The sequence below is a fragment of the Pocillopora verrucosa genome, chromosome 12 (assembly GCF_036669915.1).
Source record: "Pocillopora verrucosa isolate sample1 chromosome 12, ASM3666991v2, whole genome shotgun sequence".
NCBI classification, from domain to species: domain Eukaryota; kingdom Metazoa; phylum Cnidaria; class Anthozoa; order Scleractinia; family Pocilloporidae; genus Pocillopora; species Pocillopora verrucosa.
This window is the reverse complement of record NC_089323.1, coordinates 11,514,828-11,528,644: the sequence shown is the minus strand read 5'-3', so window position 1 is coordinate 11,528,644 and position 13,817 is coordinate 11,514,828. Positions and strand designations below refer to the sequence as shown.

The window sequence follows — 13,817 nt, the reverse complement described above, 5'->3', positions numbered from 1 at the left end:
GAATCTGATCGGTTTTAGCGTCTGTGATTTAGGCGAACCAATAAGGTGTCATTCAAGTCTTCCTGCTTCCTTGATTGAAACGTGATGTTTACGAAAGTCGCCTCGATAGATAAGATAAAGTTAATATACATGGCTGTGGTATTTGTTTTTTGCTGAGTTCCTTAGTTTTTTGTAAATTGTCCTCCAAAGTTGTATGAAATTAAAGTCTTGAAAAGTGTCACGGCAAGCCTTTGCTCGAGTGAAATTTAACTTCCGTAAAACTCTGAAAAATAAAGAGATCCGATCAAACTGATTGTTGTTTTAGTATAGGTACATGAATGTCTTGCAACACACAAGAAACGAGCGAAATCCGTGTCTCAAGCAAAATCGACCGGACCGCTCTTACAGAGACACTCTCTTAAAAGGCTCATTTTTTTTTCTGATCAAAAGGGGAAATTATGATGACGATTCTCTTGGAACGAAGTAAGAGACCAAATGAAGAGAATAAATATCGTAAAAAAGGTTGTTCCTGTCTAACTCCTGTCACTGATTCCGTTTCTAGCTAAGTCGGGCGCGAAACGGAAAGTAAAAAGCTGGATGGCTTTGTTAATTACAACGTTGAACACGAATATCTTCATATATATGTTAGCATCTGTGACCAAAAATTAATTTTGAGAACTTTAATGTATTTGGAGATTGCCACGAGTAACTATTATTTTCTTCATCGACTGAGATCTCTAGCGAAGACTTCGCTTTTTTCTTTAGATTGACAAAGATGGTAATGATTCTTCTCAAATTCGGAGAAAATTATGTTAAAGCATAAACACCAATCCTGGTAATAAAATTTTATCCGAGTTACGAGGAATACCTTGTCTTGCTATTAAAACTTTTTTTTTAAAACTACTAAAACTTTTTGACTTAACAGCCGATGTTTAAGCACAGTTTAAAGAACGATCTCCCCAAGAAGTTTTATATGATCATTTCTGGGCGGCTGCTGTTACGATGAATTATTTCTCGTTGTAATCACAGGTAACCCTAAACGAAAAAGGAATATAGAAGTATGATGGCAAGAAATAATTTAACAGGAGGTGGAGTACTAATGGAAACATATCAAGAACTGCTATGTTCCCCCTCTTTGGCAGGTGAATTACAACAGCAATCAATTTATCTCGCATTGGTAAATGTAATCCTCTCTCTCACTGCAATTCTTGGTAACTTTCTAATCCTTATTGCCCTTCGTAAAGAATCTTCCCTCCACCCGCCATCCAAACTTTTGTATCGTTGTCTGGCAACAACTGATCTTTTGGTTGGTCTTGTTAGTCAGCCTCTCTATATTATTTATTGGATATCCATAGCTAGCGAACACTGGAATCTTTGTCGATACACAAGGGACGCCGCCTCCATGACGGGCTATGCATTATGCGGAGTATCTTTAGGGACAACGACAGCCATAACCGTTGACAGACTTCTCGCCCTGTTGTTGGGGCTGAGATACAAAACAACTGTAACTTTGAAGCGCACAAATATTATTTTAGCTTCCGTTTGGGTTTTATCTGGTGTTGCTGCTTTATGCTACATTTCAGATTACCGTATAACCTTATGGATTGCGTATATCTGTATTCCATCTTGTTTACTGACCTCAATGGTCTCATACACAAAGATATTTCGCACCCTCATTCATCATCAGGCACAAGTACAAGTTCATGTTCAAGCACAGTCGGGTCAACCAGATTCACTGAACATTTCGCGATACAGAAAAGCGGTGTATAGTGCACTGTGGGTACAGCTAGCATTAGTTGTTTGTTATGTACCGCATACCGTAGTTGTAATCGTGTTTGCGAAAGATAATAAAAGAAAATTTTCATCACCTTTACTCGTCACCAAAGGAACAGCAGCAACTTTAGTTTATTTCAACTCGATGTTAAATCCGTTTCTTTACTGCTGGAGGATTAATGAAGTGAGGAAAGCAGTGAAGCTGACAATCAGACAAGTATTTTGCTGTCCATGGAGTTGGATCTGCCTCGATTGAGGCATAATTTAATTTGTTGTTATGAAGCTATTCTCTTATCCCTGTTGCCCTTCACAAGGAATGTTGCTTGCATCCGCCGTCCAAACTTTTGTATCGTTGTCTGGCAACAACTGATTTTTTGGTTGGTCTCGTTATTCAGCTTCTCTATGCTATTTATTGGATGTCCATAGCTAACGAACACTAGAATCTTTGTCGATACACAAAGGACGCCGCCAACTTAACTAGCAATGCATTATGTGGAGTATCTCTGGGGACAATGACGGCCATAACCGTTGACAGACTTCTCGCTCTGTTGTTGAGGCTGAGATACAGACAAACTGTAACTTTGAAGCGCACTAGTATTATTTTGGCTGCAAATTGGGTTTTATCTGGTGTCGGAGCTTTATGCTACATTTTAGATTACCCTATAACCTTATGTTTTGGGTACATCTGTATTCCATCTTATCTAGTGATCTCAATCGCCTTGTATACCCTCATTAATCATCAGGCACAAGTACAAGTTAATGTTCAACTACAGTCGAGTCAACCAAATTCACCGAACATTTCGAGATACAGAAAAGCGGTGTATAGTGCACTGTAGGTGCAGTTAGAATTTGTTGTTTGTTATGTACCATATACTATAGTTGTAATCATGTTTGAGGAGGCTACTAAAATAACATTTTCATCGCATTTACTCGTCACCAGAGGAATAGAAGCAACTTTACTTTACTTCAACTCGACGTTAAATCCATTTCCTTACTGCTGGAAGATTCATGAAGTGAGACAAACAGAGAATCAGACAAGTATTTTCCTGTCCATGGAGTTAGATCTGCCTCGATTGAGGCTATTATGAAACTAAGCTAACTTTATGGTTTACGGTTTCTACAAGACAACGCTTGTTGGTCACTTTACTAGATAGTAATGAATATGAAAGTTAACCACATTGTTGCTCTAGCTTTGGTTAAAATTCTTTATTTCCAATTGAGTCAATAAAGCGGCAAAGAGCCAAAGCAAACAGCAACCACATCTTGAGGAAACTTTGTTGCATGCTACAGTGCTTATTATGAACATAACGACTCCTGATATGAGCACGTACGATGTAGAAACAAACAGGAAGTTAATAGTTCGATATTATTCCCTTGGTTTGCTTTCTTAGTAATATGACATTGTTGGATAAAAGTAAACTTTAAAGAATATTAAAGAAGAGCCCTTGAAGTTATTTTTTTAATATTACTCAAATAAAGCAAATGACGTTTTCGCCCTATTGCCATACAAGCCGGTCACAAGTCAGAAGATGCTTTCAACTACAACACACAAATTGTGAGAGTATTTGAAACAAAATTGACCATCACTGGTTCTTATTGAGCTCTATCGGAGATCGATGGTTTTTTCAAAATTTAATGTAACACCTCGTTTTATTCCCTTAGCTGCCAATGATTTTTTGCTTAAAAAGCTGGGTTTTATCCTTTGTTGTGAGAAAATAAAACTGACAGATGCCTGCATTTTTCACTCTTAATGCAACTTCGTCTCTAAATTAAACTTCAGTGATAAACATAAACATGTAATACAGCCGCGAATTTATGTTTAATTACAGACTGCAGCCCATATTCTGTGCATTTGAGGAAAACAGCAAGAATGAAATGCTACAGAATTAACATTTGCCAAGCAACGCTTTTCGTCTATCAAGAAATATAAATGCAAGACACAACCATGAAATCCTAGCTAAAGAAATGCAATATTTTTTGCCTAAGAAACTTTCAAGTGTGTATTTCTAACAAGTAAGTGGAAGGCTTCAATAAAAATGCTGTTAACAAAGTTGGAGTCTTATAAGTTGTTGAACGAGTTTTACTAGATCTTAACTTTCCATCGTATACATCCAGCTGTTATGAATAAATTACCTTGCTTATACTTCAGTATTGGAATGTATAGCTGTCCTTATCAAAAGAGAATTTTCAATTTCACAAATGACTTGCACAAAAAGAACTTGATACGTTTTCATCAACCAGACATCTGGAAGAAACTGCGGATATCAGAGTCCAATAGGCCAACATTTGCTTCTGATAAAAGCGGAATATATTAGTGATTAAGAGGGCGTAGGAAGGGAATAAAAACAAAAGCACCAAAGGGTTTGGTGTCGAAGTATCTTCTTTCTGGCAAATTCTCGTTCATAGCTTATTAAGCAACTATTCACCAAAGTGGAAGTGAATAAATAAACTATGACCTTCATTTGGCGCGAAAATACTTACGGATATTTTTCTGTAGACACTATTTGTTCCGAGGAGCGAATAGTTTAGCGAGAGCGACACTCGAGGAAAACTGTGAGCCCCGAGAGACAGATATTATACGAGGATCTATAATTTCGCGCCAAGTGGAGGCTATTTTGCGTATTGTCCTTCGAACAATTTTTTTTTTCAAAGCGCGGGATTGCTGCATGGAATGTTTAATTTTCAGTGTTCTCTAGCACAACTTCATTCAACAAATAAATATATCTCTTCTTCTGCAACAGCAGCTAAACGCTCTTTCATGTTGAATTTAATATTAAACGAACGCTTGTATTGTTGAGGACTTAAGGCTTCAAAATTGGGGAATATCGCTTGGGATATGTATGTAAATATATTTATAATAAAGTTTGGACATAACGCGCGCTATTTAACAAATAGAGAAGCCTTTACTGTGCTCTGTTCTGTTATAAAGCACGCAGGCTAGAGTACGAAAGAAGTGTAGGGAGAAACACGAGACGTAGTCGTCGTTTCCCCTCTTCTTGAGTGCTCTAGACGCTTCCTAAGTGCTTTATAACAGAGCTGAGCACAGTCATGGCTTCTCTATTTGTTTTATAATAAAGAATCCGTTAAATTCCCCAAGCATTACTTTCAATTTTCAAAACAAACTTTATTTCCAAAGCGAACAGCGTCGCCAGCATGCTCTATACTCTCATAAAGCACGCTGCAATAAGCCAATCACAATCCCTTTCCAATCAGATTGGCTATATTTTGCATTATTCCAGTTTTGTCCTGTTTTGTTTTTGAACTCGAACTTTATATACTATACGAGTGTTAGCTGTGTTTGATTTTTATTACCGTACGTAAGCTTGCAATCTAACTGAGCGTGAAAATCTTTAAAACTCGGAATGCTTACTTTGTTTTTCCTTTGAGGATTTTCGTATCTGCTCACGTTTTAATAACGTAAATTACGGCGCCTGGTATATTTACAAACCTTTGTTTGGTTCTTCTGTTGATACTTGCCGGCTCGCTTTTCCGAAATTGAGAGAGATTGCAAGCTTAAGTACAGTAACAAAACTGAAACACAGCTAACACTCGTATAGTATATAAAGTTCGAGTTCAAAAAAAAAAACAGGACAAAACTGGAATAATGCAAAATATAGCCAAAGTGGCATAACTGTCAAAATTCATACTAATCATGACGGTGTCAGAGCGACCGCGATCATGTTGAGGTCCAACGCAGCTAGCTCCGGTGAATGAATGAGTTGCCAGTAGTCGGATCCTTGTGTTTACGCACAGATTTCTGAAATCGCCACGGGAAAACATTGCAACTCACTAGAAGGAAATGTATGGCGAACAGTTGTTCCGACGTCCAAAAAAACGATTTTATTGAGAGATTTTCGCTTTTTCGCCGCTCTTTTGTCAGAAATGGATTTGGGTAATGCTGATACTACGAAGGCGTAAGTTTTTGTTTGAAAAACCATGTAATATGTAGTAAAATCTACCGATTAACTTGTCTCCATACGCAAGGTTTATTGTGAATTTGACATGGCGTAATGGTCTTGAAATTTTGAAAAAATAACCATTAATCGCCGAGGAATAACTCAACTAAGCCGTTCCAGTCTTTGGAACGTGTTAAGTCTACTTCTAGCGTTTTTCATGGCTTGGTAATACAAAAGAGCGGCAGAAGAGCTTACCTTGAAGCAGCAGGAGATTGAAATGGCGTACTTGAACATTAAATATTATTGCGGTACATTAAAGTGATGAATCACCTACACTGCTTCTTTGTTGTGATGAATACGAACGAATCAGCGTTGATAATCGGCTCAAAACTGAACCCTTTCTTCTGTGACGATGAGTGATACAAAATGGTCTCTTAAGAAGCGATGCACAACCGATGATATATCCACAGTTTCTGCCGGAGTTCCCGTGATATTGCTTTTCCTGACAAGATCCTTCAAGGAGTTCGGGAAGAAAAGTTGCGGCTCAAATACCTTTGGATTTTTCTCAAACAAACTATCACTTGAACGAGGGATTTCCTAATGTTTTTCGTCGCCTATTTCATCCTTTCAGAGAGCAACAGCACGGTAAAAATAATTTCCATCTCTGTGGACAACGACTTCTCTCCGTAAAGGAAGTATATTTTCAAACGTCGTAATTTGTTTATTAAATACGTTAAGAAGCATGAAAACAGGCTGTACATATATAAATACAACTCAAAAGACTTAAATGAATTACTTCCTGGCGATTCCTGGTTAATCTTGTAATATTTCGAGACCATTACGCGATGATGACTTCACGATAAACCTTACGCAAGGAGGGAAGTTTTTCGGTTTTTTTTTTACATATTTCGTGGTAATTTCGACAAGGATCCAATTACTGGCAACTCATTCATTCGGCTGTCGTTCATTCGTAAAACTCGCCTTGAGCAGTTTGTTTTTTATTTGTCATGTGAAAAAACTTGCGTTTTTTTGTGAGCCACAATTCGGCCGGATTTCACTGAACATTTCACCTCCACATTCTGTATTAGAGACTAAAAAACTTCAGGCAAAAGTATTAAATTCGACCTGCCACACTATTTGAGTTTGTAAGCAATTGCAGAATTTGGACTTAAATGGTTTTACATTTTTGACAGCTTTAGTCTTAGGCAGCCAATAAGATTATTTTAACTATTATAAAAAGGATTTTGATTGGCTTATTGTAGCGTGCTTTAGGAGAGTATAGAGCATGCTGACGACACTGTTGTTTGCTTTGGAATTAAAATCGGTTTAAAAATTGAAAGTATACATGGGGAATTTAACGAATTCTTCATCATAAAACAAATAGAGAAGACTGGACTGAGCTCTGTTCTGTTATAAAGCACTTAGGAAGCGGTTAGAGCAATCAAGAAGAGAGGAGAAACACTCGACTACGTCTCATCTTTCTCCCTACACTTCTTTCGTCTTCCTTCTCTATTTGTTAAATATTTATTAATATAACATATGTTGCACCTGTAAATTTTCATAATTTTATCTAGTAGGAAATTGCCACGAGTTCATTTTTTTCTCCTTTTGAAAAACCGATTAAGATCTTTGACAATTACTTTTTTATTGTAACATGCTGGGAGTGATATCACTCCTTCGTTTTACTTTCTTTGAAATATGAAAGTGGAGGACAAAATTGAACTTCAAAGTGTAGCAAAGGAGAGCTGTTCAAGTTATTATTTTATGGAAGGTAAATTATTTTCAATTTTTAATCATGCTCAAATAAAACGCTTAACATAAACACCCTATTGACATACGAGCCGATCTCAAGGCCAGTTAGACACATGAATCTGAATTGTTTTTCGAAAAATTAATACATACGAAATTTGAGGATGATTTATCACCCGTGGGCAATTTGAAGGAGAGCGCGTGAAACAAAACAAGACTATTATCGGATCTTACTGGGTTTATTTTTTTGAACTGCTGTTCAATTTTGGCTTATACAGCAAGGTTTTGTCCTTAATTATACAACGAAAATACTTACAGATGTTTGCGTTTGACTCGTAAAGATAATTAACTCCTAAATTAAAATTTACTTACAACACAAATACATAGTTGTGTCGCACACGAATGTTTATTAACAAGTTCCGTTCTTAATTCTGTGGCATAAAGGATTGACAAGATCTCCTGCAAAACAAATTGTAGTATTTTTAACGCAAGAACCTTCCAAGTGAGCTTCTTTGAAAGGTACAAACGAAAGTCTCAAAACAAATGCTTTGTATGAAGTTAAAGAGTAATGTTTAACGAGTATAACTAGTTCTTATCTATCCATGGATTTATTTCAGACCACAAATTTATAATTTGTTTTTATCATGCCTAAGTATTGGAAGATAACTTTCCTAATCAAAAAAGAATCTTTGATGCTCAAGAAGAATCCAATCACTTGCCTTACACATGACAGCTGCCTTAAAACTTTATTTCATTTCTAACCGAAAAAGAAGAGGATCACAGAGTTCAAAAGGTTTACTTTTCTCTGATAAAAAGGGGAAAATATAATGACGAATATCTCTCGGAATAAAGTAAGAGACCAAATGAAGAAAATGAATAGCGCAGAGAAGGTTGCTCCTGTCCAACCCCTGACACCGATTCCGTTTCTAGCTAAGTCGGGCGCGAAACGGAAAGTAAAAAGCTGGAAGGCTTTATTAGTTAGAACGTTGAACATGAACATCTTTATATATATATATGTTAGCATCTGTGACTAAACATTAATTTTGTATACTTTTATGTACAGTCGAACTTCGATTATCCGGACATCGATTATCCGGACTTTTCGATTATCCGGACTTTTTCTCTGGTCCCGTTTTTTTCATGAATATTAATGACCTTAGATGTTAAAAACTTTAGGAGGTAAAAAAATTCAGAAATTATGTTAAAAGTCAGGAAAATTGCGTTTAAAACAGCGCTCCGCTTTGGAAAGATCGAGCGCTCGGAGACAAAAAGAGACAAGAAGCATTCTAATGCGTTCAGCTGAATTTTGATTGGTTCAGTATTATTTTGTTGCTAAGGGAATGTCATGCTTGATCAGTTCGATGAGCGTGGGTTATGTAAACACACGAGACGATCATAACTCAAAACGACAACATGTCTACGAAGCGAAAGCGGTCTGTTAAAGCAAACTTTTAGAATTGAAAATGTGTTATCTTTATTTCTTTTGTTTACATTGTCTCATTAATATTCATATTTTCGATTATCCGGACTCTCGATTATACGGACTATTTACCCTAGTCCCACCGAGTCCGGATAATCGAGGTTCGACTGTATTTGGAGATTGCCACGAGTAATTATTATTTTCTAAACCGACTAACCTCTCTGGCGAGGACTTTGTTTCTTTTAGATTGCTGAAGTTGATAATGATTTTTCTTAACTTCATCGAAATTATATTAAAGCATAAACACCAATCCTGGTAATGAAAGTTTAGCCAAGTGACAGGAAAGAATTTGTCGTGCTATGAAAAGAAGCCCGTTACAGAAGTCTCATTTTGCCAATTTATACCCAAGGCACATACAAAAGTTCGAAAAGACTTTGACTTAACAACTGATGTTTTTGCATAGTTTAAAGAACGATCTCCCCAAGATGTTTTTGTATAATCATTTCTCGGCGGCTGTTGTTACGGTGAATTATTTCTTGTTGCAATCACAGGTAACCCTATGGGGAAAAGGAATACAGAAGTATGATGGCAAGAAAAAATTTAACAGGAGGTGGAGTACGAATAGAAACATATGAAGGACTGTTATGTTCCCCCTCTTTGGCAGGTGGATTACAACAACAATCAATTTGTCTCGCATTGGTAAATGTGATCCTCTCTCTCACTGCGATTCTTGGTAACTTTCTAATCCTCATTGCCCTTCGTAAAGAATCTTCCCTCCATCCGCCATCCAAACTTTTGTATCGTTGTCTGGCAATAACTGATCTTTTGGTTGGTCTCGTTAGCCAGCCTCTCCATGCTATTTATTGGATATCTATAGCTAACGAACACTGGAATCTTTGTAGATACACAAGGGACGCCGCCTACATAACCAGTTATACATTATGTGGAGTATCTTTGGGGACAATCACGGCCATAACCGTTGACAGACTTCTCGCCCTGTTGTTGGGGCTGAGATACAAAACAAATGTAACTTTGAAGCGCACAAGTATTATTTTAGCTGCCGTTTGGGTTTTATCTAGTGTGGCTGCTTTATGCTACATTTTAGATTACCGTATAACCCTATGGTGTGGTTATATCTGTATTCCATCTTATTTGGTGATCTCAATCGCCTCGTTCACAAAGATATTTCGCACCCTCATTCGTCATCAGGCACAAGTACAAGTTCATGTTCAACTACAGTCGATCCAACAAAATTCACTGAACATTCCGCGATACAGAAAAGCGGTGTACAGTGCACTGTGGATACAGTTAGCATTAGCTGTTTGTTATGTACCATATACCATAGTTGTAATCGTGTTTGAGGAGCCTAATAAAGGAACATTTTCATCGCATTTACGTGTCACCAGAGGAATAGTAGCAACTTTAGTTTACTTCAACTCGACATTAAACCCGTTTCTTTACTGCTGGAAGATTAATGAAGTGAGACAGGCAGTGAAGCTGACAATCAGACAATTAGTTTGTTGTCCATGGAGTTAGATCTGCCTCCATTGAGGCATTATTTTATTTGTTATTTTAGAGCCGGCTGACTTTTGGTTTGTACAAGACAACAGTCACTTAATAAGATAGAAATGAATATGAAAGTAACCACTTCGTTGCTCGAGCCTTCGTTAAAATTCTTTATTTCCAATTGCGTCAATAAAATAATACTATAATCTTTAATGAGGATGCCAGCGTCACAAAAGTGGTTTACAGGAGGGTCCTCTTAAATTAAATACTAATACAAAGATAAATTACAAATAAAAAAACAAATAACTAAAACTAAATCTAAGAACTAATTAAAAATACTAATCACAAAGTATTAACTAAGAGTAATACTAGTAAGGTAAATTAAAATTCAAAATTAAATTTAGACAGGCCACGTTTGAAGGCAGGCAGTGAGTTTGCATTTCTTAGTGAGATGTCTAAACCATTCCATACATCTGCGCTAAAGTTAACTGACGACCAATGACCCCATCTTCTTGTGGCACTGGATTTTCGAACGTCATTTCTCGATCTTGTATTGTAACCATGAAAGTCCCGATTAAATGTGACAGGAATAGTATTACATGAATGGTTGTTAATTAATTTGTACATAAAGATGGCATGGTGTTCTTTTCTACGACGCAGTAATGGTTTCCAGCCAAGTCTCTTTAGGGCCTCAGTTGCGGAAAAATAAACAGGTAAGTCTAAAATGAGGCGAGCGGCCTTATTCTGCAACACTTGCAGCTCAGACATTAAGGACGCATTTCCGCGATCTCCCCAGATGATATCCCCATAGTCAAAAATAGGTAAAATGAAACTATTGAAAAACATAATTCTAGCGTTGAGGGGGAGGCAAGATTTAATACGCCTTAAAAGACCTAACTTTCTACTGACCTTACTACGAATATAATCAATGTGGTCAGTCCAGGAGAAGTGGTTATTAATCACAATGCCTAGGTAAGTAAAAGAATCTACGTTATCGAGAGGGGTATCATCAGCCGAAATAAGTATGGACTCAACTTTGTTCAAGCGGGAACTACTACCGATAAGCAAAAATTTGGATTTTTGAACATTCAGAGTCAGTTGGTTTGCCCGAAGCCACCTACATATACGTTTTAAGTCATCGTTAATCTTACTTTGTAAGTCTACAGTAGATTTGGAAGCGAGGTATAAAACAGTGTCATCTGCATATAAAGTAACATGACAGGATTGCAAAACATCAGGTAGATCATTCATGTAAATTATAAATAAAAGTGGGCCCAATATAGAGCCTTGAGCAACGCCAGTCGATACAGCGGCAGCTTTGGAGCAAGCATAATCACAGCTAGTCATTTGTGTTCTGTTTGTTAAGAATGAAGTAAACCAGGCTTTGCCAGCATCATCAACACCATAAGTTGAGAGCTTCTGGAGCAGTATTGAGTGATTGACAGTGTCAAACGCTTTGGCGAGGTCTAAAAAAACCGCACCGGTCAGGCAACCATTATCCATGGAGTGAAGGATCTGATCAGAAAGCTGAATGGTGGCAGTAATAGTAGATGACTTCAATCTAAATCCAAACTGGTTGGGTGAAATTAAATTATTCTCAGTAAGATATGCATAAAACTGAGTATGTACCGCCTTCTCTAAAATCTTGCTTACAGTCGGGAGAATGGAAATTGGCCTGTAATTAGAAGCATTCAATTTATCGCCCTTTTTAAACAGGGGTATAACCTTTGCTGTTTTCCATATCGAAGGAAATGTTCTTGTTTGAAGGGATAAATTGAATAAGGCCGTAAGAGAAGGAGTGATAACGTCCACAGCATCTTTTAAAAGACGCGCGCTAATTTTGTCGAGACCAACGGCCTTATTGGTTTTCAATGAACTGATGGATCTTGAGACAAAATCTTCACTAATCGGTTGAAACGTAAAAGTCGAGTGGCAGGCCGTAGCTTTAGCTATGTACGGTTCGGAAACGATTTTTTTGGCAAGGGATTTACCCACGTTCACGAAATATGAATTAAGAGTCGAGGCAATAGATTGAGCTGAGGTGAGAAGGACAAAGAGTAAAAAAAACGGCAAAGAGTAAAAAAAACAGCAGCCATATCTTGAGGAAACTTTGTTGCATGCGACAGTGCTTATTATGATTATAACGACTCCTATTATAAGCTCCTACGATGTAAAAAATAACAGGACGGTAGTTCGATATTACTCCTTTGGTTTGCTTCCTAAGTGATATGAAATGAACTTCAAAGAACATTAAAGAAGAGCCATTGAAGTTATTTGTTTAATGTTACTCAAATAAAGCACTTACGTTTGCGCCCTATTGCCATACAAGCCGGTCACAACTGAGAAGATGCTTTTAACTACAACACAGAAGTTTTAAGAGAGTATTTGAAACAAAATTGACCATCACTAGGTCTTATTGAGTTCCCTCAGTGATCGATCGTTTTTCCAAAATTAAATTTAACATATCATCATATTCCTTTGGCTGCCAATGATTTTTGCGTGAAAAGCAGGGTTTTATCTTTTACTGTGGAAATATAAAACTGACAGATGTCTGCATGTTTCACTCTTAATGCAAATTTATTTCTAAATTAAACTTCACTGACTTGAGGAAAAGAGCCAGAATGAGATGCCACAGAATTAACATATGCCAAGTAACGCTTTCCGTCTATTTAGTGATATAAACGAGTTATACTAGATCTTAACTTTTTATCGGATATATCCAGAGAGTATTTTTAATTTCATATATGACTCGCAACAAAAAATACTTGATATGTTTTTATCAACCAGACATCTGGAAGAAACTAGCTCGCTCGCTCGATTGGTCGATTCCTGTAAACTTTTTTTCGATTTTAGGCTTTTGAGTGCATTTGATAGTTTTTGGCGAGCAATAAACAAACAAAATGGCGACCTTTGTTGCTAAGAATAGTGGTGGGGTGAAAAAGAAGCCAATGATAATCTTAAAAAAGTTTTTTTATTTCGTTTTAGTTTCGACAAGCGGCGCCAGCAACTGGCAGGCATGCAAGGATTCACACTGAAATAACAGAAAAACCTTCGTTTTCATAGATTGGAATTCACAGTCCTTGAACTTGAAAACAATTCGAAGATTCATTGAAAATATCACTTACTGCGAAGCGCACGGAGTTTACAGATGTTCAAAAGCTTTTTCTGTTATAGCGTGAGATTGAGGACAAAATCGATCATTACGTTTCGTATCGTGTGTTTTTCCTGTGTGAAGCAACAAAAGATGCCGGCGACTGACGAAATTACAAGTTAACACGAAAATCAAATAACACCTAAACAAACAATTTTAGCTACCGATTTTCAATGAATTTTTAACGAACAATTTTCTTTTCAGTTTCAAGACAATTTAAAGATTCAAAATACGTATTACGTACTAAAATGTGAAAGTTATACACCACAAAATTGATAAATAGGCCTGAAATGAAATTCTATCTTGTTATTGATTTTACGTTGCCTAGCACGTGACTAAAATC

General features: G+C 36.9%; 2 protein-coding genes across 2 annotated transcripts; both read left to right on the top strand.

Annotated features, from left to right (window-relative positions):
• The first annotated feature begins 1,039 nt into the window (after positions 1–1,039).
• On the top strand, positions 1,040–2,008 carry LOC131781304 (melanocyte-stimulating hormone receptor-like). Its single transcript, XM_059097940.2, has one exon. It carries the CDS (start codon positions 1,040–1,042, stop codon positions 2,006–2,008), a length of 969 nt encoding a protein of 322 aa, XP_058953923.2.
• A 7,391-nt stretch (positions 2,009–9,399) lies between these two features.
• On the top strand, positions 9,400–10,353 carry LOC131781303 (melanocyte-stimulating hormone receptor-like). The gene has a single exon (XM_059097939.2). It carries the CDS (start codon positions 9,400–9,402, stop codon positions 10,351–10,353), a length of 954 nt encoding a protein of 317 aa, XP_058953922.2.
• The last annotated feature ends 3,464 nt before the right edge of the window (positions 10,354–13,817 follow it).